Source organism: Phacochoerus africanus, chromosome 6 (assembly GCF_016906955.1).
Source record: "Phacochoerus africanus isolate WHEZ1 chromosome 6, ROS_Pafr_v1, whole genome shotgun sequence".
In the NCBI taxonomy this organism is placed as follows: Eukaryota; Metazoa; Chordata; class Mammalia; order Artiodactyla; family Suidae; genus Phacochoerus; species Phacochoerus africanus.
Genome location: NC_062549.1, coordinates 33,308,515 through 33,332,333, shown reverse-complemented (window position 1 = coordinate 33,332,333; position 23,819 = coordinate 33,308,515). Strand labels below are relative to the sequence as shown.

The following is a 23,819-nucleotide window of genomic DNA, read 5'->3' as shown; positions in this document are numbered from 1 at the left end:
TACAGTTTTCATCATAGAAAGCCTGCATATATTGTGTTAGATTATACCCTAGTCTTTTCTTTCTTTCTTTCTTTTTTTTGATGCCATTGCAGACTACTTTTTAAATTTTTGGTTTCCAATTTTTTATTGCTAGTATATAAAAATATAGTTGTTTTTTATATGTTGAGCTTGTATCTTGTGACCTTGCTAAAGCTCATTTATTTATTATAGGAGATTTTTAAATAGTTTCTTTGGGATTTTATATATAGGCAGTTATGCCATCTGCACAGTTTAAAATTTTTCCTTTCCAGTCTCTATGGTTTTAATATTTCTTTTTCTTGAATTAATGCATTAGCTAGGATTTCCAATCCATTGTTGATTAGGAGTTGTGAGAGAGGACACCTTTATTTTTCCTGATTTTAGGGGGAAAGCACTCAATCTTTCAAATATAATATGATGTTAGCCGTAAACTTTTTTTGTGGATACTATTATGGCTTTAAAGAGGTTTGTCTATTCCTAGTTTGCTGATTCAAGTGCTTTGGCAGCATATTTGACATAATCATGTATTTCTTTCCCTTAGTCTGTTAATAAAATGAATTATATTGCTTGAATTTAGAATGTGGAACCAACCTTGCATTCCTGGGATAAACATCACCTGTTTGGGATGTGTTATTCTTTAACATATCTCTGGATTTAGTTTGCTAATGTTGTGTTCAAGGTTTTTGCATGCTTTCCTGAGGAATATTGCTCTATAATTTTCTTGTTGTATTTTTATATGCTTCTGGTATCAGAGTAATTCTGGCCTTAGGAAATTAAGATATGTTTCTTTATTTTTATTTTCTGGAAGAGATTATATAGAATTGGTATTATTTCTTCCTTAAATATTTGGCAGGATTCACCAATAAAGCCATGGAAAACTGGAGCTTTACTTTTGAAAGGTTTTTAAACTATGAGCTAAATTTCTTTAATAGATATAGGACTTGTCAGGCTCTCTAGTTCTTCAGTGGAGTGTACTGATTTCTGTCTTTCAAGGAAATGCTCTATTTCTCACATATGTTGTAGAATTTATGGGCATCGAGTTGTTTATTCTTTTTTCTTTTTCTTTTTTGGCCGACCTATGGCATATGGAGTTCCTGGTCCAGGGATTGGATCTGAGCCACAGTTGTGATTTAATAACACCTCAGTGTGGCAACCCTGGATCCTTAACTTACTGTGCTGGGCAGGAATTGAACCTGTGAGCCGGTGCTCCAGGGACACCACCAATCCCATTGTGCCACAGAAGCAACTCCTGTAGTATTCTTTTATAATCTTTTATATTTAATGTTGCTTAACTATGAAGTCTGTAGTGATGTGCCCTCTAGATAATTTCTCTCTTTTCTTTGATTATTCTGGCTGGAGGTTTATCAATTTTATTTTATTTTATTTTTTTAAGAATCAGTATTTGGTTCATTGATTTATCCTCTAATCTCTTTTATTTCCTTCCTTATATTTTATTCAGGTTTAACTTTCTCTTTTCGTTTATGTAAAACTTATTTGAGACTTTTTTCTTTGTGATATAAGCATTTATTTCTATGTCTAGGTCCAGGTTTCCATATGATACTACCAAGGAGTATCTGTTCTCCTTCTGCTTGAAGAAATTACTTTAAATTCCTTGTAGTAAAGGTCTTCTTTCAACATTTCTTTGCCTGAAAAAGCCTTTATTTTGTTCTTATTTTTTGAATCATAATTTCTCTGCATATAGGATCTTGGGTTGAGAGGGTTTTTTCTTTTTCATTTTTTTTTTTTGTCAGTACTTTATAAAGATATCATCTCAAAGACTTCTGGATTGCATGGTTTCTGAAGAATGATCTATAATTGTTATTATTGGTTATTTTTACTTAATATGTTATTGTCTCTGGTTGATTTTATCTTTATCTTTGGTTTTTAGCAGCCTGACTATGATGTGTTAGAAGTATATGTAATGTGAGGGGTGTGTGTGTGTGTGTGTGTGTGTGTGTGTGTGTGTGTGTGTGTCTGGTATTTGTTCTACAAGGGATTCTCTGATATTCATACCTCTGTGATTTGGTGCCTTTCATTAGCTTTGGAAAATTCATGGCCAGTATCCCTTCAAATATTTCCTCTGTTCTGTTTTTTTTTTTTTCATTTTTCACTTTCTGGGAATCGTGTTTTACCTGTTAGATCAGTTTAGCTAGTGGATTCTCTCTCTCTCTCTCTTTTTTTTTCTTTTGGATATTTTTTATTGACTTAATTTCAAGTTTACTTCTTTTCTTTTCCTTAGTTCTTTCACACCTGCTCATGAGACCATCAAAGGAATTCTTCATCTCTGATGGCTTTTTTTTTTAGGGCTGCACCTGCAGCATATGGAGGTTTCCCAGGCTAGGAGCTGATTCGGAGCTATAGCTCTCAGCCTATGCCATAGCCACAGCAATTCCAGATCCGAGCCGAGTCTGTGACCTACACCACAGCTCACAGCAACGCCAGATTCTTACCCACTGAGCAAGGCCAGGGGTCGAACCTGCATCCTCATGGATTCTATTTGGGTTCATTAACTGCTGAGCAATGAAGGGAACTCTTGGTGGCTTTTTTTTTTTAAGGGCCACACTCACAACATATGGAGATTCCCAGGCTAGGGGACTTATCAGAGCTATAGCTGCTGGCCTATGCCACAGCTACAGCAATGCCAGAGCTGAGCCTCATCTGTGACCTACATCACAGCTCATGGCAATGCCAGATCCCTAATCCAGTGAGCGAGGCCAGGGATCAAGCCCGCAACCTCATGGTTTCTAGTCGGGTTTGTTTCTGCTGTGCCACAGTGGGAACTCCTTGATGGCTTATTTTTTATTTCCAGTTTTCCACTTGAAGTTTCCACATTTCTGCTTCAATACCATAATTGTTCATATCTGTTGTAACCTTTTTCCATATATACTTTACCTTAATTTTAATCATTTTAAAGTCTATGTCCAATAATCTCATCATCCTTGCCATCTCTGAATCTAATTGTATTGTTTATCTTATCTCTTGACAATGGGTTTTTTATTCCTTGTTATTTTTCCTTAAGTTTCATAGTTTTGAACTGTATTTATGCCTTAATGTGAGCATGCCTTTTTGTCAGACTGTCAAAGATTAAATCGCTGATTAAGTCAGAGATCAGATAGGTTTGGGTTTTGTCATTGCCGTTATTATATTTAGTGTACTGCTATCTTCAAATTCCTCTAATGGTGGGCTACTGTTGGTGTTTGCTTAGGATAGGTAAGGGCATACCAGAAGTTATTTTGCCTTTTTTTCTTCTTTTTTAATGTTTTGCTACCCCTTCAGCTATTCCTATCCATTTGTGAGCTCTTCCCCATTCCCAAACACTAGACTGCTGGTGCTTATGGTAGGCTTGTGGTAGGGACAGGTGTTATGTTGTGTTTTTCCACCCTCCATGTTTGATAGGCTCTGTCCACATGGACCTTGGGGGTGCAGTTTGCTCAGAGTTCCTATTCCTTCCTTCCCATGGAAACAAATCTGCTTTGTTCCCCTGAATGGTTTGGGGGCAGTTTTCACCCCTTCCTTAGTGATAGAAGGCCTTTGATTTGTGAGTAGGATTTTGGCTGAAGATGGTTTCCTGTCCATCTTTCATTGGTAGATTTTTTTCTTCAACTTTTTACCTAGCTGCAGTGGATCTTTGCCCTGGGGGTCATAGTGTTTACTGCTTTCTCCTGTGACTAAAGCTTTGGCTTTTTTTTTTTTTTCTTTGTCTTTTTGTCTTTTTGCCATTTCTAGGTCCTCAGCATATGGAGGTTCCCAGGCTTGGGGCCTAATCGGAGCTGGAGCCGCCAGCCTACGCCAGAGCCACAGCAACACGGGATCCGAGTCGCGTCTGCAACCTACACCACAGCTTACAGCAACACCGGATCCTTAACCCACTGAGCAAGGCCAGGGATTGAACCCACAACCTCATGGTTCCTAGTCGGATTTGTTAACCACTGAGCCATGACGGGAACTCCAAGCTTTGGCTTTTTTAAAGAGATATAGTCTGAGGAATTATGCTTGTGTGCCAGTAACCGCTAGTCAGTTACCTCTAGTATTATATCTGCTCATGTGTACCTCAAAGGATTCTTTTTGTTTTTATGTCCTTCTCTGAGTTTTCTGCATCAGTAACTAGAGGAGGTGGGTGGAAAAATGCTTGTGAGTGTGAACTTCTTTTGAGTCTTGGCCCCTTGCTATTCCAAACTGTCATGTTAGCTAACACTGGGCCTTGTTAAAGTTTAATGAATTTCCTCTTACCTGACTTTATGGTAGCCACGTCTTTGTCCTGTGCTCTGCCAAAAGTGAAACAGTATATCATGTTATCCTTTGGAAGGGCTTGTCAGTGCTTGGAGTTTAGATTATTTGTTTGCTTTATAACTCAACTCTCTGATAAGTTCAAGAAAAGTTAAGATTTTGTACATTATTTAGACTTTTGTCTTTTTTAGGACGGGTGTGACATTATCTATAGCTTTGTAAATCCTAAATGTTAGTTCTGCTTAGGAACTTGGATTTATAAATCAAAATAATAATTTTTCCTTTATAATGAAATGAAAAGTTTTATCATGATTTTAAACTAGAATAAATATTGGCTTTACATTTATTTATATAGCTTTATTTGGTAGGTTTCTAATATTTCACAGTATTTTGCAGCCAACTAATGTCCAATACTTTTGAACAGATTTAAATAATTAGTGAGAGCAGTCATTGTTTGGATTCTTAAGGTCACTCTAATTGAGATTCTGTTTCAGTGATTTGAAGTTCATAGGTTTTGGCTTCAGTGTGTAAGTCAAATACACTGATTCTATTTCTGAAGCTAAACTGTTTAAAAATAGTATTATAAATATTGTACGGCATATGATTGAAAATTATTGGAAATGGTGGGTAGAAGTTTTACAATTACAAGTCTAAGAAATATCTTGATTATACTAATTGGTTCTTAAAGTGGCATGTTTATCAGAAGGCAGAACTAGTTACAACACTTATGTGATGTGCCCTAAAAGTATTATTCTATAATCAGAAAATTAAACTTGTATTCTTTATTCTCATCCTATGGGGATTTTTTTTGGATATAAAATTGTGCCTGCAGATTGTGGTAATTACTGCTTTTTTTTTGAGACCATCAGGAAACTAAATTTTTCTTATCTCTGTTCTCTGCAGAAAACTTCATCAGCAGTTTGAAATGTATAAGGAGCAGGTAAAGAAGATGGGAGAAGAATCACAGCAACAGCAAGAACAGAAAGGTGATGCCCCAACCTGTGGGATCTGCCACAAAACAAAGTTTGCTGATGGATGTGGCCATAACTGTTCATATTGCCAAACAAAGTTCTGTGCTCGTTGTGGAGGTCGAGTGTCATTACGCTCAAACAAGGTACAGAATGAAAATTACACTTTGTAATTCTCTTATACTTAAGCTTATTGTGGGAAAATAGGAAACTGAAATTAATATTCAGGTTAATCATGAACAAAAACCTTACCTAGTGTCTTCATTTCAGATAAAAGAAATTTAAAAAATTTTCCTCTGAATTAAAAAGATATTTGTCTCATTGTTTATGTTCTTTAGCTTATGGTTTTTGTTTAGAATTATAGGATCTTAGACTTTGAAAGACGAAAAGAACTTAGAGATTGGTCTCTTTATTTTACAGGTGTAAAAAATTCAGATCCAGAGATGCTAGAGTTCATTATTATTATTATTATTATTTTTTTCAGGGCCACACCTGTGGAATATGGAAGTTTCCAGGCTAGGGGTCGAATCAGAGCTATAGCTGCTGGGCTGTGCTACAGCCGCAGCAACACTGGATCCCCTGACCCACTGAGTGAGACCAGGGATCAAACCTGCATCGTTTGTGGATACTCATTGGATTTGTTTCCGATGTGCCACAATGGGAACTCCCGTTTTTTCTTTTTTTTTTTTTGGCAGTGCCTAAGACATGTGTAAGTTCCTGGGCTAGGGACAGAACCTTCAGGGTGGCCTACCCAAGCCACTGCAGTGACAATACCAGATCCTAAACCCTCTGTGCCATGTGGGAACTCCCTAAAGTTCATTCTTAAAGTCACAGACTGATTAATGTTTGCATGTGTCACAGCTTTTCCCATTTTTCACCTAATTTTATAAATTTTGTAGATCTGCTCTTCCTTTGACCCCTGTCTCTCTTTTTTTTGAAAGATGTTTTTTTTTTTCTGGCTCTGACATTCTGTGTTTCATAATTTTATAGCTTTTGAAGCTACATTAGCCTTTATTTTTGTTTTAACATTAATGAAATAAACATTAGATTTTGGAATTTAAAGGAGAAATGTTAAGGTGGTGTTTCACATCTATACTAGAGTTTTGAAGGTTATCCATCCACTTTAGGGAATATATTAATATTTGTTAAAGAATGCTGTGTTGAAATTAGCAAAAGCAGAATTTTAAATTGTCTAAGTTCTTTATAGTTTTCATTTATTTCCTTCTTAGTATTTTTTCACTCAGTTCTTAAGTAGTTTAAAAATATGAAGCTGATGTCTTTACATATATTACTTAGACATAGTTAGGGAAATTTGTTCCCCTTTGTGATTTCATTTCTGCATTTTCTCATTGTTTCCCATTGTTCATTGTTTTGTTTTACTCAGAACTAATAATCTTTCTTTGTTTTTACTCATCTTTCTTCCTGGTTTATCTGATTATTTTTCTTTTCCCTGACTAGTTGTATTGTCTAGAAACTCCAGGACAATTCCAAATGGAAATGATGAGAGCAGACATTCTGTTTTGTTCCTGATCTTAGGGAGAAAGCATTCAATATTAGGTCAGCTAACAGCTCTTCATGGATGCTATCTATTTTTAATTCACTGAGAGTTTTTGTTTGTTTACCTTAGGAATAGATGTTGGATTTTGTCAAATATTTTTTTCTCCATCTATTGAGATTGATTATATCTTTTTTCTTTCTTTGTTTGTTAACATGGTAAACTACATTAATAGATTTTGAAATATTAAAAACCAACTCCATATTCCTGGAATAAAACTCATTTGGTTATAATGGATTATATCTTTTAAAAATTAATGGGCTTGATGAGATAAAATTTTGTTCACAATTTTCATTTCTGTGTTCATGAGGGTTGTTATCTGTAGTTTTCTTTTTTCATTTTGCAATTTTTTTTTAATTAAAGTATAGTTGTCTTACAATGTTGTGCTAAATTCTGCTATACAGGAAAATTGTACTGGCACTTTTTTTTTTTTTTGGTCTTTTTAGGGCCTCACCTGCAGCATATGGAGGTTCCCAGGCTAGGGGTCTAATCGTAGTTACAGCTGCCAGCCTATACCACAGCCACGACAATGCCAGATCCTAGCAGGGTCTGCAACCTACACCACAGCTCATGGCAACGCTGGATCCTTAACCCACTGAGCAAGGCCAGAGATTGAATCCGCAACCTCATGGTTCCTAGTCCAATTTGTTTCTGTTGTGCCACGATGGGAACTCCTTCTGTAGTTTTCTTTTCTTGTAATGTCCTTTTTTTTGTATTTTTTTTTAACTTAGGGTATATGAATTTATTTTATTTTTAATTTTTTATTACTCAATGAATCTTATTACATTTATAGTTATACAACAATCATCACAACCAACTTTTACAGCATTTCTGTACCAAACCCTCAGTGCATTCCCCTCTCCCCCAACCTGTCTCCTTTGGAAACCATACGTTTTTCAAAGTCTGTGAGTCAGTATCTGTTCTGCAAAGAAGTTCATTGTGTCCTTTATTGACATTCCACATGTAGGTGATAGCATTTGATGTTGGTGTCTCACTGTCTGATTAACGTCACTTAGCATGATCATTTCCAGGTCCAACCATGTTGCTGCAAATGCCCTTCTTTCTTTCCTTTCAATGGCTGAGGAATATTCCATTGTGTATATGTACCACATCATCTTGATCCACTCCTCTGTCAGTGGACATTTAGGGTGTTTCCCCATCTTGGCTATTGCATATAGTGCTGCAATGAACACTGGAGTACACGTGTCTTTTCGAGTCAGGGTTTTCTCTGGATAGATAGATGTCCAGGAGTGGGGTTGCTGGATCAAATGGTAGTTCTATTGTTAAGTTTTCTGAGGAATCTCCATACCGTCTTCCACAGTGGTTGCACCAGTTTACAATCCCACCTACAGGGTAATAGGGTTCCTTTTTCTCCGCACCCTCTCTGGCCTTATTGTTTGTAGACTTTGGGTGATGGCCATTCTGGCTGGTGTAAGGTGGTACCTCATGGTGGTTTGGATCTGCATTTCTGTAATAATGAGTGATGTGGAACATTTTTTCATGTGTTTTTTGGCCATCCGTACGTCTTCTTTGGAGAATTGTCTGTTTAGATCTTCTGCCCATTTTTGGGTGGGGTTGTTTGTTTTTTTGGTATTGAGGGGTAGGAGGTGTTCATAAATTTTGGAGATGAATCCCTGGTCAGTCGCTTCATCTGCAAAGATTTTCTCCCATTCTGTGGGTTGTCTTTTCGTTTTGTTGAGGGTTTCCTTTGCTGTGCAGAAACATTTAAGTTTGATTAGGTCCCATTTGTTTATTGTGGTTTTTGTTGTCAATACTCTGATAGGTGGATCTGAGAAGATGTTGCTGTCGTTTATGTCAGAGTGTGTTTGGCCTCTGTTTTCCTCTAGGAGTTTTGTAGTGTCTGGTCTCATATCTAGGTCTTTAGTGCATTTTGAGTTTATTTTTGTGTCTGGTGTTAGGAAGTGTTCTCATTTCCTTCTTTCACATGTGGCTGTCCAGTTTCCCCAGCACCACTTATTGAACAAACTGTCCTTTCTCCATTGTATATTCTTGCTTCCTTTGTCACAGATTAGTTGACTGTAGGTGCGTGGGTTTAATTCTGGGCTCTCTAGCCTGTTCCACTGATCTATATTTTTGTCTTTGTGCCAGTACCATATGGCTTTGATGCCTGTAGCTTTGTGGTATAGTCTGATGTCAGGGAGCCTGACCCCTCTGGTTCGATTTTTCCTTCTCAGGATGGCTTTGGCTATCCTGGGTCTTTTGGGTTTCCAAACGAACTTTAAGGTATTTTGTTCGAGTGTGGTGAAAAATGTCCTTGGTACTTTGGTAGCGGTGGCATTGAATCTGTAGATTGCCTTGGGTAGTACAGTCATTTTGATGATACTGACTCTTTGAATCCAAGAGCATGGTGTGTCTTTCCATCTGTTTGTGTCATCTTTGATTTCTTTCATCAGTGGCTTACAGTTTTCAGAGTACAGGTCTTTTGTCTCTTTAGGTAGGTTTATTCCTAAGTATTTTATTCTTTTTGATGCGGTGGTAAATGGGATTGTTTCCCTAATTTCTTCTTCTGATATTTCATTGTTAGTATGTAGAAATGCAGTTGATTTCTGTGTATTAATTTTGTATCCTGTGACTTTGCCAAATTCGTGGATGAGCTCTAACAGTTTTCTGGTGGAGACTTTAGGATTCTCTAGGTATAGTATCATGTCATCTGCAAAGAGTGATAGTTTTACTTCTTCTTTTCGAATTTGGATTCCTTTTATATCTTTTACTTCTCTGATTGCCGTGGCTAGGACTTCCAAAACTATGTTGAATAGTAGTGGCAAGAGTGAACATCTTTGTTTTGTTCCTGATCTCAGCGGGAATTCTTTCAGCTTTTCACCATTGAGAATGATGTTCGCTGTGGGTTTGTTGTATATGGACTTTATCATGTTGAGGTAGGTTCCCGTTATGCCCACTTTCTGAAGGGTTTTTATCAGAAATGGGTTTTGGATTTTATCAAAGACTTTTTCTGCATCTATATAGAGAAGATCATATGGTTCTTATTCTTCAGTTTGTTAATGTGGTGTATCACACTGATGGATTTTTGGATATTGAAGAATCCTTGCATCCCTGGGATAGTAATGTCTTTCTTTGAATTTCGTATTAGAGTAATGCTAGCCTGATAGTGTAAGTTCGTCAGTAGTTCTCCATTTCCAGTGTTTTAGTAGTGTTTCTGTAGAATTGGTATCATTTATCCTTTTAATGTTTTGTAGGCTTTACCAATGAAGTCATCTGGACATACAATTATATTCTGAGGGAAGAGTTTTTAAGTACAATTTTAGTTTCTTTAATAGTCATTGGGTTATTCAAGTTATCTATTTTTTTTTTCTTGAATGAGCCTTGGTAATTTGTATCTCTCAAGGAATTTGGTTCCTTATAAGTTGAAATTTATTAGCATCAACTTCTTTACTGTTTTCCATTATCATTCTTTTACTATATATAGAATCTGTGGTGATGCCATCTCTTTCATTCCTCATAGTGGTAATTTGCATTTTCTTTTTCCCTGCTCAGTCTGACAGATATTAATCAATTTTATTGGTCTTATCAAAGAACTAGTTTTTTTTTTTTTAGTGATTTTTATTTTTTCTATTATAGTTGGTTTACAGTGTTTTGTCAATTTTCTACTGTTCAGCAAAGTGACCCAGTAATTTTTTGTGTTATTGACTGTAAAAAAAATTGTTGATTTCATCTTTGGTCTTTATTATTTCTTTTCTTCTGCCCACTGTGTGTTTAATTTTTTTTTTTCTGGTTTCTTAAGTTGAAAGCTGAGGTCATTGCTTTGAGGTGTCTCTTCTTTTCTAATATAGGCATTGTGTTCTATCAGTTTCCCATAAGTACTGCTTCACTTGACATCCCCCAAATCCTACTATGTTCTCTTTTCATTTTCATTCAATTAAAATTCTTACTAATTTTCCTTTTCTTTTTTGACTTATAAATAATTTAGGAATATGTTATTTGTTTTTTAAATATTTGGAGGTGGTTTCCAGAGATCTTTCTGTTAATGATTTTTAATTTAAGTCTGTTGTGGTCCTGCATATACTTTGTATGCTTTGAGTCCTTTGAAATGTACTTATTTTATGACCTAGAATATGGTTTACTTTGGCAAATGTTCTGTGTGTTCTTGAAAAGGGTGTATATCCTGCTATTTTTTGACTGTTTTTACTTGTCCGATAGGTGAAGTTTTTTGATAGTTATTAAAGTCTGCTATATCTGTTGATTTTCTGCCTATTTATTCTATCAATTATTAAGAGAAGGGTCTTGAAGTATATAACTATACTTGGATTTGTCTATTTCTTTTTACAGTTTTATCAGCTTTTGCTTTCTATATGTTAAAGTTCTGTTTTTAGGTGTATAAACATTTAGGATTATTATATCCTATGAAATAATAGGCTCCTTTATTAAGTGACTTTATTACTGATAATATTCTTTGCTCTGAAATCTATCTAATTTTGCTATAACTGTTCCAGCTTTCTATTGGATAGTATTAACATTGTTTATGTTTTTTTGTTCTTTTACTTTATACTAATTTGTCTTCATATTTAAAGTACTTTTCTGATAGGCAGCATATAATTGGATATTGCTTTGTAGCCAATCTGACAATCCCTGACTTTTAATTGAATATTTAGACAATTTATATTGATATGGTTAGGTTTGATATAGTTAGGTTTGATTATATCATTTTGCTTTTTTCCTACTTGCACTGTCTGATCTTTATTTCTTTTTTAGTCTCCTTTTGGATTAATCAAGTAACTTTTTATGATTCAGTTTTATCTCCTTTGTTGGCTCTTTAGCTTTGTTGACTCTTTTATTTTATTAATTACTTCAGGATTTGTAGTGTACGTCTTTAAATAATCATAGTCAACCTTAACTGACATACCATGTATAGTACAGTTTAAGAACTTATAATAGTGTACTTCCATTTCTGCCCTTCTGGACTTACGTTATTGGTGTCATATATTTTATTTTTACCTATTTTATAAATTATACAGTGCATTGTTTTTCTTTTTTTTGTTTTTTTATAAGGTTTTTTTTAAAGAGTTTTAAATATTATATATTTACTTTTGTTGCTACCATTTATGGTACTGTTCATTTCTTTTTGTAGCTCTGTATTTCTATCTGGTGTCATATTTCACCTGCCTGAAAGATTTTATTCTATATTTGCTATTGATTTGCCGTTGATTTCCTTCAATCTTTGCAGGTCTGCTAGTGATGAATGCTTTCAACTTTTTATCCTGAAAATTTTGCCCTTGGTTTTTTACAAAGATATTTTTGTTTGGTAGAGCATTCTAGTTTAATAGTTATTTTCTTTCAATATTTTAAAGATTTTGTTTCATTGCCTTCTCCTTTTCATTGTTTTTGATTAGAAGTGTGATACCATTCTCATCTTAATTTCTCTGTATGTAATGTGTCTTTTGCCTGACTGCTTTTAAGATACTCTTTTTTACCACTGGTTATATGCAGTTTAATTAAGATGTTTCTTGGTTAATTTTCTTCATGTTTGTTGTGTTTTAGTTTAAGTGTTTTGGATCTGTGTTTATAGTTTTTATAGGATTTAGAGAATTTTGTCAATTTTTTTCTTCAATGTCTTTACTGGCCCTTCCTTTCTGTCTTCTTCATGGAGTCCTGTTACTCATAGCAGTGTACTTCCATTCCTACCCTTTTGGACTTGTGTTATTGGTGTCATATATTTAGGCTGCTTAAAGTTGTGCTACAGATGATTTATGTTATTTTTGTTAAGCCAAATTTTACTTTTCTCCATTTTCATTTTGTTATGTTTTGTTATATTTTATTGTATTTTACTTTATGTCTATGCCTTCAACTTTACTAATCTGTTCTTCTGCAGTGTCAAATCTGCTGTTAATACCATTCAGTATATTTTTTTCATCTCAGACACTATAGCTTTCATGTCTAGAATTTCAGTTTTAGGCACTTTTATATCTTCCACAATCTAACTTTTTGAGCATGTAGAATACATGCTCTATAATAAAATAACTGTTTTCAGGTTCCCTTATGGTAATTTTAACATCTTTTTCAGTTTTTAGTTGTTTTTTATTCATTATTCTCATTATGGTATATATTTTCCTGACTCTCTACATGCCTGGTGTCTTATGTTGCCTACCAAGCATTGTATATTCTATTCTGTTAGGTGCTAGATATTTTTGGATTTCTCTAACTCTTCTTGAGCTTTCTTCTGGAATGTAGTTACATGGAAACAATTTAATACTTTTATATCTTGCTTTTGTGATTTCTTAGGTAGATCTGGAATAGTGCTCAGTTTAGCACTTATTATTCTCTTCTACTGAGGCAATTCTCTTTCCTGAGTTCTTTAACCAGTACCTCATGATTATGAGTTTTTCTTATCTTGCTGGTGGGAAATTTCCATTTCCTCTAATCCTTTCAGATGATTTTTTCCCCCCACTCCTGGGTATTGAATCACATGGATGCTTACTGATCATTACTAAGCTGAGTACTTGAAGAGTCTCTCTGAAGATCTCAGGAGTTCTCTTTCTCTGTGCAGGTTTCTCTTTTCTGAAAACTCTTCCAGTAAAAATTAGCTGTGCTGGCCTCCCCAGGCTCAGTTTGTTCTCTTCAGGTTAGGATATCTGCCACACTGAGTTTCAGCTGCTCTGTACTGCTCTGCTGGCTGGAAAGCCTCTCAAAGCAGTAAGCTGGGGCAGTTACAGTGCTTATCTTGTCCCCCCAAGCCCTGATTTTTCAGCTGCCCTTTTTGCCTAATGTCCAATATCTTGAAAAACCATTCTTTTATATATTTTGTCTATCTTTTGTTTCAAGCAGGTGGAGAAATCTAGTCCTTGCTATCCCATTTAGGCCACAAGCAAAAGTCTATGATGACATCTGAATATAGCTTGCTTAAAAATACATTTTCTGGTGTCTGACATATGGTCTCTTTATCCTGAGCAAAGTTCTAATAAATGAATTAAGTATACTGAAGAATTGAAATGCCCCTTGAAAATGTGTTATATTGTAATCAACTATAAATCTCTGTATATTGTGCCTGATGTAGATGGTTTATGGAAAAAGGAAGGAAACAGAGACAGTACTCACCACTTTTCTCATATTTTTCTTAGGTCTGAGGAAAATGTTAGGTGATTTAATAATATGCAAAAATAATCTAGATTTAGCTCAAGAAAGATACCCCTGGATTTTTTAGTTAGTTTTTCTGTATTTTCATTCATAATTTACTTGCCTTTATTTGATATATATTGCCTATATTCTGTATTATGAGAAGAGCAATGAGTTTCATTTCTCTTTTCAAATTGGATCTTCCTATGTATACTAGGTTGCCTAATGTAATAAAAGAAGGCTTTTGCTCACAATAGATGCTGAGTATGTTTTTTTTATTTATCACAGTTCAGAAGGATTAAGCTCAGTGAAATTTGGTCAGACTATTTTTATGAGGTAGAATAATGACAGTACAAATATTTTATAGCTTAAAATTTAATTATAAAGCTATTTAAAAATTATTTTAGTAATCTAAGAGAACAAGATAAAATAAGCTTTTGTTTTTAATTTTGAGGCTCTTTCATGTGGCGCCATCCTTAACAATTAATTAAGAACACTTTTGAAGTGCATTTAGGATACAGAGAAAATGAATGAAGTACAGGACTGCAGAGTACCAATCTGATAAAATTTTATGAAGTATTGTTTTCATTTATTTTTAAAGATGATACTCCTTAGAAAATTAAAGCTGTATGTTTATTTAATTTATTTTTATTTTTTAACCAAATTTTCCTTTTTTAATCAATATTAAATTATGGTTGATTTACAGTGTTTCATCAAGTTCTGTTGTACAACAAAGTGACCCAATCACACACATTTCCCTGTGCTGTACAGTAGGATCCCATTGCCCATCCATTCCAGATATAAAAGTTTGCATCCCCCAAACCCCCCAAATGCCCATCCCTCCCACTCCCTCCCTTTTCCCCCTGGGAATCCCAAGTCTGCTCTACTTGGCCATGCAATGTTTGTTTTTGTTGTTGTTGTTATCTTTAGTTAGGACCATCTGTTCCATATTTTAGATTCCACAAATAAGTGATATCATATGGTATTTGTATTTTTCTTTCTGGCTTACTTCACTTAGGATGAGAGTCTCTAGACACATCCTTGTTGCTTCAAATGGCATTAGTTTGTCTTTTTTGTGGCTGAGTAATATTCCACGGTATATATGTACCACATCTTAATCCATTCATCTTTCGATGGACATTTAGGTTGTTTACATGTCTTGGCTATGTGAATAGTGCTGCAATAAACATAAGGGTGCATGTATCTTTGTTGTTGTTGTTGTTGTTGCTATTTCTTGGGCCGCTCCTGCGGCATATGGAGGTTCCCAGGCTAGGGGTTGAATCAGAGCTGTAGCCACCGGCCTACGCCAGAGCCACAGCAATGCTGGATCCGAGCTGCATCTGCAACCTACACCACAGCTCACGGCAACGCCGGATCGTTAACCCACTGAGCAAGGGCAGGGACCGAACCCGCAACCTCATGGTTCCTAGTCGGATTCGTTAACCACTGCGCCACAACGGGAACTCCAGGGTGCATGTATCTTAAGGAAAGTTTTGTGTGGATATATGCCCAGCAGTGGAATTGCTGGATCACATGGTAGCTCTATATTTAGTTTCCTGGGGTACCTCCATGCTGATTTCCATAGTGGTTGTACCAGTTTACATTCCCACCAACAGTGGAGGAGGTATACTTTTCTCCATACCCTCTCCAGCATTTGTTATTTGTTGACTTGTTAATGATGGCCATCCTGACTGGTGTGAGGTGGTACCTCATGGTAGTTTTGGTTTACATTTCTCCAATAGTTAGTGATATTGAGCATTTTTTCATATGCCTGTTGGCCATCTGTATGTCTTCTTTAGAGAAATGTCTGTTTAGGTCTTCAGCCCATTTTTCAATTGGGGTATTTGTTTTTTTGTTGTTGAGTTGCATGTATTGTTTGTATATTTTGGAGATTAGGCCCTTGTCTGTTGCATTGTTGGCAAAGATTTCTCCCATTCTGTGGGTTGTCTTTTCATTTTTAAAATGGTTTTCTTTGCTGTGCAAAAGCTTTTGAGTTTAATTAGGTCCCATTGGTTTATTTGTTTCTTTATTGTCATTATTCTAGGAGGTGGATCAAATAAGATGTTGCTGTGATACATGTCAAAGAGCATTCTGCCTATGTTTTCCTCTGAGGAGTTTTATAGTGTTTGGCCTTATATTTATGTCTTTAGTCCATTTTGAGTTTATTTTTGTGTATGGTGTTAGATAGTATTCTACTTTCATTCCTTTACATGTACCTTTCCAGTTTCCCCAGCACCATTTATTGAAGAGACTGTCCTCTTCCATTGTATGTTCTGTCCTCCTTTGTTATAGGTTAGTTGCCCATAGGTACCTGGCTTTACATCTGGGCTTTCTATCCTGTTCCATTGGTCTATATTTCTGTTTTTGTGCCAGTAACATATTGTTTTGATGACTGTAGCTTGTAGTATTGTCCAAAGTCAGGAAGCTTGATTCCTCCATTTTCATTTTACTTTTTCAATATTACTTTGGCTATTCAGGGTCTCTTGTGTTTTCATACAAATTTTAAAATATTCTGTTCTAGTTCTGTGAAGAATGTCTTTGGTAATTTGATAGGGATTGCATTGAATCTGTAGATAAAGAAAAAGAAATAAAAGGCATCCAAATTGGAAAAGAAGTGAAACTATCACTGTTTGTAGATGATATAATACTAAAGTCAGCACCAGAAGAGTTTTAGAACTCATCAATGAATTTGGCAAAGTTGCAGGCTATGAAATTAATACACAGAAATCAATTGCATTTCTATATACTCATAATGAAAGATCAGAAAGAGAAATCAGAGAAACCATCCCACTTATAATTTCATGAAAACAAATAAAATACCTAGGAATAAACCTACCTAAAGAGACAAAAGACCTATACTCTGAAAACTATAAAACGTTGATGAAAGAAATCAAAGACTGTACAGTTGGAAAGATATACCATACTCTTAGATTGGAAGAATCAATATTGTCAAAATGACTCTATTACCCAAGGCAATCTACAGATTCAGTGCATTCCCTATCAAATTTATTTAATTTAAAAAGATTTACTCTTTGGAGTTCCTTTTATGGCTCAGCAGTAATGAACCCAGTTAGGATCCATGAGGATGCGGGTTCAATCCCTGACCTTGCTCAGTGGGTTAAGGATCTTGCATTGTTGTGAGCTGTGTGTGGTGTAGGTCGCATACACAGCCTGTATCTGGTGTTGCTGTGGCTGTGCTCTAGGAAAGCAGCTGCAGCTCCAGTTCAACTCCTAGTCTAGGAACTTCCACAGACCACAAGTGTGTCCCTAAAAAACAAACAAACAAACAAACAAAAAAATAAACCAAAAAAAGAATTACTTTTTGAAGGATAAATTATTTTGTAATTATGGGAAGACATTAAAAGTAATTTACAATGAGGATTATTTTAAACTTCAAAATGTGACATTTTTTGTTTCTTTTACTTTTGAAAAAAATAGATTACCATCAGCTTAACTTGTGATTTAGTTTTGAAAAAATAAAGAATATACATTTTTTAGAATAGTATTATTTAATTTACAAATGTAACAAATATGGATTCTTTCACTATAAATTATCAGATTTAAAGCAATTACACCTTTAGAATGGTTGTAAAAGAAAGTGATTCTTAAGCAATTCTTTTACAATATATTAAGTGTGTGTTCAGTATATCAGATAGTAAGGCTTTAATAATAATACAGGAGTTCCCATTGTGGCTCAGCATGTTATGAATCTCACTGCTATCCATGAGGATGTGGCTTCAATTCCTGGCCTTGCTCAGTGGGCCAGGGATCTGGCGTTGCTGTGAGCTATAGTGTAGGTTGAAGATGTGGCTTCCATCCTGCATTATAACTGCAGTGTAGGCTGGCAGCTGCAGCTCCTATTCGACCTCTAGTCTGGGAACTTGCATATGCCACAAGGGCGGCCTTAAAACAACAAAAAGAATTTAATAATACAGACATCCTACTGTACAACCAAGTCATTAATTATTGTTTATATAAGTGGTTTTAATGATTAGTATTTAAATTATATACTGAGAGATAAAATAATGAGAGTGTTTCTGCAATCCTCTAGGAAGTTTCTTTCTTTAAATGTCAAGTCATAGTGATTACCTGCAAGTTCGTAGTGAGTGTGCTAGCACAATATATAATCAGTTCCCATACACCCAAATCAAGCATATGAATTTTCTTAAAAAGTATTTAGACTTTATGGAATTATTACACACTAGTATATTGGGAAAAAATTTACATTCTCTAGAAGCAGGGTAACATAGTAGAAACAGTTAGGAGAACCAAGTTTTGTTCCTGCCTTGGTGTTATGTGACTTTTGTTGACGTATCATTTGATGTCTTAGTGCTTCTGTTTTAAAATCTGTAAAATGAAAGGCTCAACTTAAATGATTTCTAAGATCTCTTCGTGGTTTGATTTTTTATGATTTTAGAAATAAGTTTACATGTAATTGTTTTAGCTTTTTATAGGGCCGCACTTGCGGCGTATGGAAGTTCCTAGGCTAGGGGTCAAATTGGAGCTATAGCTGCCAGCCTATGCCACAGCCATAGCAACGCAGGATCTGAGTCACGTCTGTGACCTACATGACAGCTCACGGCAATGCCGGATCCGTGACCCACGGAGCGAGGCTGGGGATTGAACCCGCATCCTCATGGATACTAGTCAGATTTGTTTCTACTGTGCCACAACAGAAACTCCTGTACTTCTTAAAATACTTAAAAAGGAATATAGCCAGGTATTTCTACTGCTTAAATAATTTTTAAAAGGAATTGAGAAACTTCATTAATTCTCTTGTGTCACTGTTATCTGTTGTATGTAAGTTAAGCTTTGGTTTCTATCCCATCCCTCATTTATAAAACATGGGACTCTTGAAGATACCACTATTTTTGGATACTGTGTTCGTAGGAATTTGAGGAATAGGTAAAGCAGGCAAGCTTATCAGAATTACATGGTTCATAGGACCACCATTAAGCAAGTGGTTGCATCAGTTGGATCCTCAATTTCAAGCCTTTAGGCTGAGTAACCTAGAATGTATGAGACTATATTAGAAAAGGAAGAAATAATTGTTTACACTCATTGATGTCAGTCACAGTAGTGACTGTGAGAAATTGTCTCACTTGCGGAGTCTTAGGACATTATATGCCTCCTAACGCATGTGAGCACCATGGAAGGATGCAAAGTAATATGTTAAAGTGAACATAAAGGAAAATATTTTCACCAAAGTTTACATGAACTCATTCTCTCTATATATTACATTCTTAAATGGTTTCCACCTGGTTTAGCCCCTACTCCCATCACTTGTGTATGTTAATTCACTGTGGGTCAGATTACTTAGAAAAACAAGTTTGCACATGCCATTGTAGCTACCAACTTGGAGTCGTTTTTCTTTAAGAATCTCTGGATGACTCCATAGTCTCTTTAAATTCTGAAGTATATGGCAGTGGGCTTGAAAATGTACCCTGTTGTAGAAGGAACATTTTCTGGAGAGTGGACTGGTGAGAATAGCTTTAAGGGCACAGATTCCCATATGTATTCTTTCATTTTTTTTTGTTAAAAGGGAGCTACCTGAGAACAAGTTTCTATTTTGTGAATTTTTCTTTCAAAATCACTTTTACAAGTGAGTGCCTTCTATTCAAAAGAAAAGCATGCTCCTCAACCCTACCTAATCTAGTCTTTATATAATACACTGCCTCGGGATGTAACACCAAGCTAAGTGGCAATTTCAGAATGCATCATCCTGAGGGACAGTTTCATGAGGGCAAAACAGTGAGAAGTTTTGTAAGAAATATAGAACAAGGCAGCACCTTATTTCATTGCAGCAATAGCCTTTTGGCAAGACTTTACGCCTCATCTCTCTTTTTTAAAATTAGAATTTTAAGATGATTGTCATGGTTACCCACAATAACACAACTATATACATTTAAAAATGAAGTTGGACTCTTTTCTTGATATAAAGCCAGATTTGCCTGATGGTTTGACAACTTGCAACTGGTTTGCCTAAGAGATTATGTAGTATATTCTATATATTATCCCATATATAGAATGTATGTAGTATATTCTGTATATTATCCCATATATAGAATGAGGTAAATCTACAGCTCCAAGATTTATTAAAGATATAAGTAAAGCACACCTATGATATATAATATATCTGAAAATATGTCCTTTCCAACTATTTAAACTTAAAATTTAAATGCTTTCTTAAAAATATATGAGGGTTATGTGGTTTTAGAGATTTATTTGAAAGAAGAGAAAAAAATATTTGTAGACTACTGAGATATATATATATATATATATATATATATATATATATATACATATATATATATATAGTATGTGCAATGTATGCTTGGTTATTGGCAGATATGCATTTGAAAGCTGTCTTTGGTATCTGCTCCCAAGCTCCAAGTGGCAAAGATACTGCTCAGTACTTAATGTCTTCATCAGCAGATAAAGTAAGCTCCTTATCAGTGAATAAGATGAGCACCAGGTTAAATAGATATTATTTAGCATACATGGGGAAAATAAATAATAGCATCTGCAATGAATTCTAATCAAATAGGAGACTAGAGTTTAATAAATAAGGGAATTCAGGATACCACCAAAACTGCAGGATGGTAAAACTAGGGGAGCAATATGGAAATGGAAATGCCATCAAGATGTGAGAGGAGGGTTAGACATAGTCACGAATTTCTCTTTCTTTACCCTTTTAAAATGCAATGCCCATAAAGCTCATCTAATTTCTTTTTAAGCATTCCTAACAAAAGTATTTTACTTCAAACATACGCAAAAAAATAAGTGAACCCCCCCATTTAAAACATTTTTTTTTGAGTTAAAAGTAAGTATGATCTATGAAAAGAATAGGATATAAAGGGACTCAAGGAAAATTATGGACATGACAGATATATGTTACCTTTATTATGGTGATAGTTTCATGGATGTACGCATATGTTCAAACTCATTGAATTGTATACACAATACATGCAGTTTCTGTATATCTAAATAAATAAATGGCTCAACTAAAAAATACATTAGATTCTTCTTTTGAAGTTTTGTCTTAACTCCCTTTCAATAAATATATTAAAATACCACTGAATCTCACTTAGGCCAGAATAGACTACATTTTCTCTTGATGGAACAGTTTCCAAGTCTGCTCCTGCTGTAATTTTCAGCTTTTTGAGTGGCATCATTATCCACACCATCACCTAAACTAGAAAGCCAGGAATCATCTCAGGTTTCTGTTCTTTATCACTCTTTACCCACAATTTTTGTATTTTATCATTTCCTCTTTGTCTGTTCAAACTAACTACTGACCTATTTAGGCTCTCATCCTCCATCTTCGGACTAATGTTAGTTTCCTAACTGGTCTCTTTGTTACCATCTGGATTCCTTAAGCACTTCCTTCACATGAAGCTATACTGATATTTGTAAAATGTAAATCTGATTATTTTACCTTCTGCTTAAAAACTATTCGGCTTAAAAACTATTCCCCCCCATTTTGGCCACACTGCAGCATATGGAGTTTCTGGGCCAGGGATCAGATCTGAGCCATAATTGCAACCTAAGCCATGGCTGCAGCAAGGCCAGTTCCTTAACCCACTGTGCCGGGTCGAGCCCAAATCCCAGTGTATTTTTGTTGTTGAGTTGTTTAAGTTGTTTGTATATTTGAACAGGTTACTTTTAATATTTCACATGAGGTTTTTGTTTTGTTTTGTTTTAAATGGCCACACTGGCCTATCCACAGCAACACCAAATCCAAGTCATATCTGCAACCTATACCATAGCTCAATGGCAATGTTGGATCTTTAACCCACTGAGTGAGGCCAGGGATCAAACCCACATCCTCATGGATACTAGTCGGGGTCATTATCACTGAGCCAAAATGGCAACTCCACACATGAGATTTTTGTTTTTTAGGGCCACACCCGTAGCATATGGAGGTTCCCAGATTAGGGGCCGAATCAGAGCTATAGCCACTGCTCTATGCCACAGCCACAGCAATGCCAGATCTGAGCCCACATCTGTGACCTACACCACAGCTCATGGCAACACCGGATCCTTAACCCACTGAGCAAGGCCAGGGATCAAACCTGCGTCCTCGTGGATAATAGTCGGGTTTGTTACTGCTGAGCCACCATGGGAACTCCTCCTCACATGAGATTTTAATTAGTCTTTGTCTTAATGTCATTGATAATATTTTTTATTTATGCATTACCTTTGTTTTTCAAGCAGCTTAATTCCACTTTTATTATTGATGAGATTAAAATGATTTTTGATAAATACAGTGAAACTTCTGACCTAATTATATCACTAAAATCTGATGAAAAGATATTGCTGGTCCTTTTGTTGTGAACTTCCTTTCTTTTGGAGGTTTGCCAGTTGAAAGAGAAAAACCAATGCTTAGGGGTCATCCTCCTCATTTTTTTTTTAAAACATTTTCTTTGGGAGATTTTATTCATCTCTGTAGTATCAAATTCAGTATATATCCTGATGATTTACAGATATGATTTCACTAGCTGGGTTATTCTTTTGAGTCCCAGATCCACCTTTGTAGCTGCCTTCTGAAAATTTCTACTTGGGTATATTAATAGACACCTCAGGTTCATCTTGTCTATACCTGAATTCATTATTCTCCCCCAAAGCTGATTCTCATGTATTTTTTCCTTTCAAGGAATTATTTTATCCTCCCAGTTGCTCAAACCAGACTGTGCAAGTCCTTTTCTAACTCTGACTCTTCCTCAATCAAATCTTAAGGGGACTTACATCTCAGTATCTCCAAAACAGTTTATTTCTCTCCTTTCCTCTTGCTAACACTATAATTCATACCACTATCACATTTGTTTCTTACCCAGATATTGTAACAACTTCTTAATTGTTCTGCTTCCAGACTTATTCCACTCTCTCTGTACATTGTAGCAAAGTAAACACTTCATAAATAGGAGCAAATAATATATGCTTTATTTATAAATCATGTGGTAGATTTTGTATTTTTATCCTTATTGAAAGACAGTAAAAATGTCATGGCAGAGTAATATTTCATGTGTATGTTATAGCTAAATTTTCCATGCATATGTTATAGCTCAAAATGAATCTGTTTTATCTGTTAAGAGGGTTCAACTGTTAGCAAATTCATTAGTTATAACTTCATTTCCTTTCTTTTTTTATCTTTGCAATGTGAGTTATCTTGTGAAAGTATTATGCTCCCAAGCTTTTGCCAGACATAAATGTAATTAACTATGGAGTCTTTAGTTCAAACATGTCAGTTATAATTTAGTGATTCCCAGTTATGTGTTTCCAAATATTTGTACTTTTGTGCTTTTTGCATGTTCCATGTTTTTTTGCATTATGTATTATCCCTCACTGGTCTTACAGACATTCTCTTTATTATTTTAAAGGCCTGCATACATTTCAGAAACTTTCTCTTAATTCTTCTTTTTCCAAATCCCGTTATCTCCTCAGTCATTTGTGTTTCCATAGTGCTTTGTTATTCCCTTACTTTCAGACATCTCTCTGTTCCACAATAATTTGTTCATTTCCCTCTCACTACATTTAGTTCCTTAATGGCAGAAGCTGTCTTACTCATTTTTTGTTTCACAAATCTAGTGTAGTGCCTGATGTATATATAATGAGTGCTCCATAAATAATTTTTGGGGGCTAAATGGTTGGCAATAGTTGTCCTTGACTGTGTACCATAGCTTTTATATGGTCTTTTGTTTTAGCATTTGTAACAAATGAATCAGTCAGCAATATAGTAACGAAAAGAATGCAATCCTATCCTTTCTATGCAATATCCTATGTTTTAAAAGGCTAGATATCAAATATAGAACAGTCTGTCAGGCACTGTATTGAGAGTTTTTTGTGTTACTTTATTTGATTCTTAGAAAACCCTGTAAATATTAATTTCCTATTTTGCAGATAAGGAAGTAAAGGCCTAGAGAGCTTAAGAAAATTGCATAAGCTATACAGCTAGAAATGGTTCA

The 23,819-nt window shown here is 35.2% G+C and overlaps 1 protein-coding gene across 22 annotated transcripts in view; it reads left to right on the top strand.

Annotated features, from left to right (window-relative positions):
• RIMS2 (regulating synaptic membrane exocytosis 2) overlaps positions 1-23,819 on the top strand; it is a 621,959-nt gene that overhangs the window by 135,191 nt on the left and 462,949 nt on the right. For all 22 annotated transcript variants that reach the window (XM_047783459.1, XM_047783448.1, XM_047783463.1 and 19 more), the window contains one exon: positions 5,149-5,359. In XM_047783459.1, the coding sequence (XP_047639415.1) occupies positions 5,149-5,359 (211 nt within the window). The remainder of the gene's footprint in view (positions 1-5,148; positions 5,360-23,819) is intronic.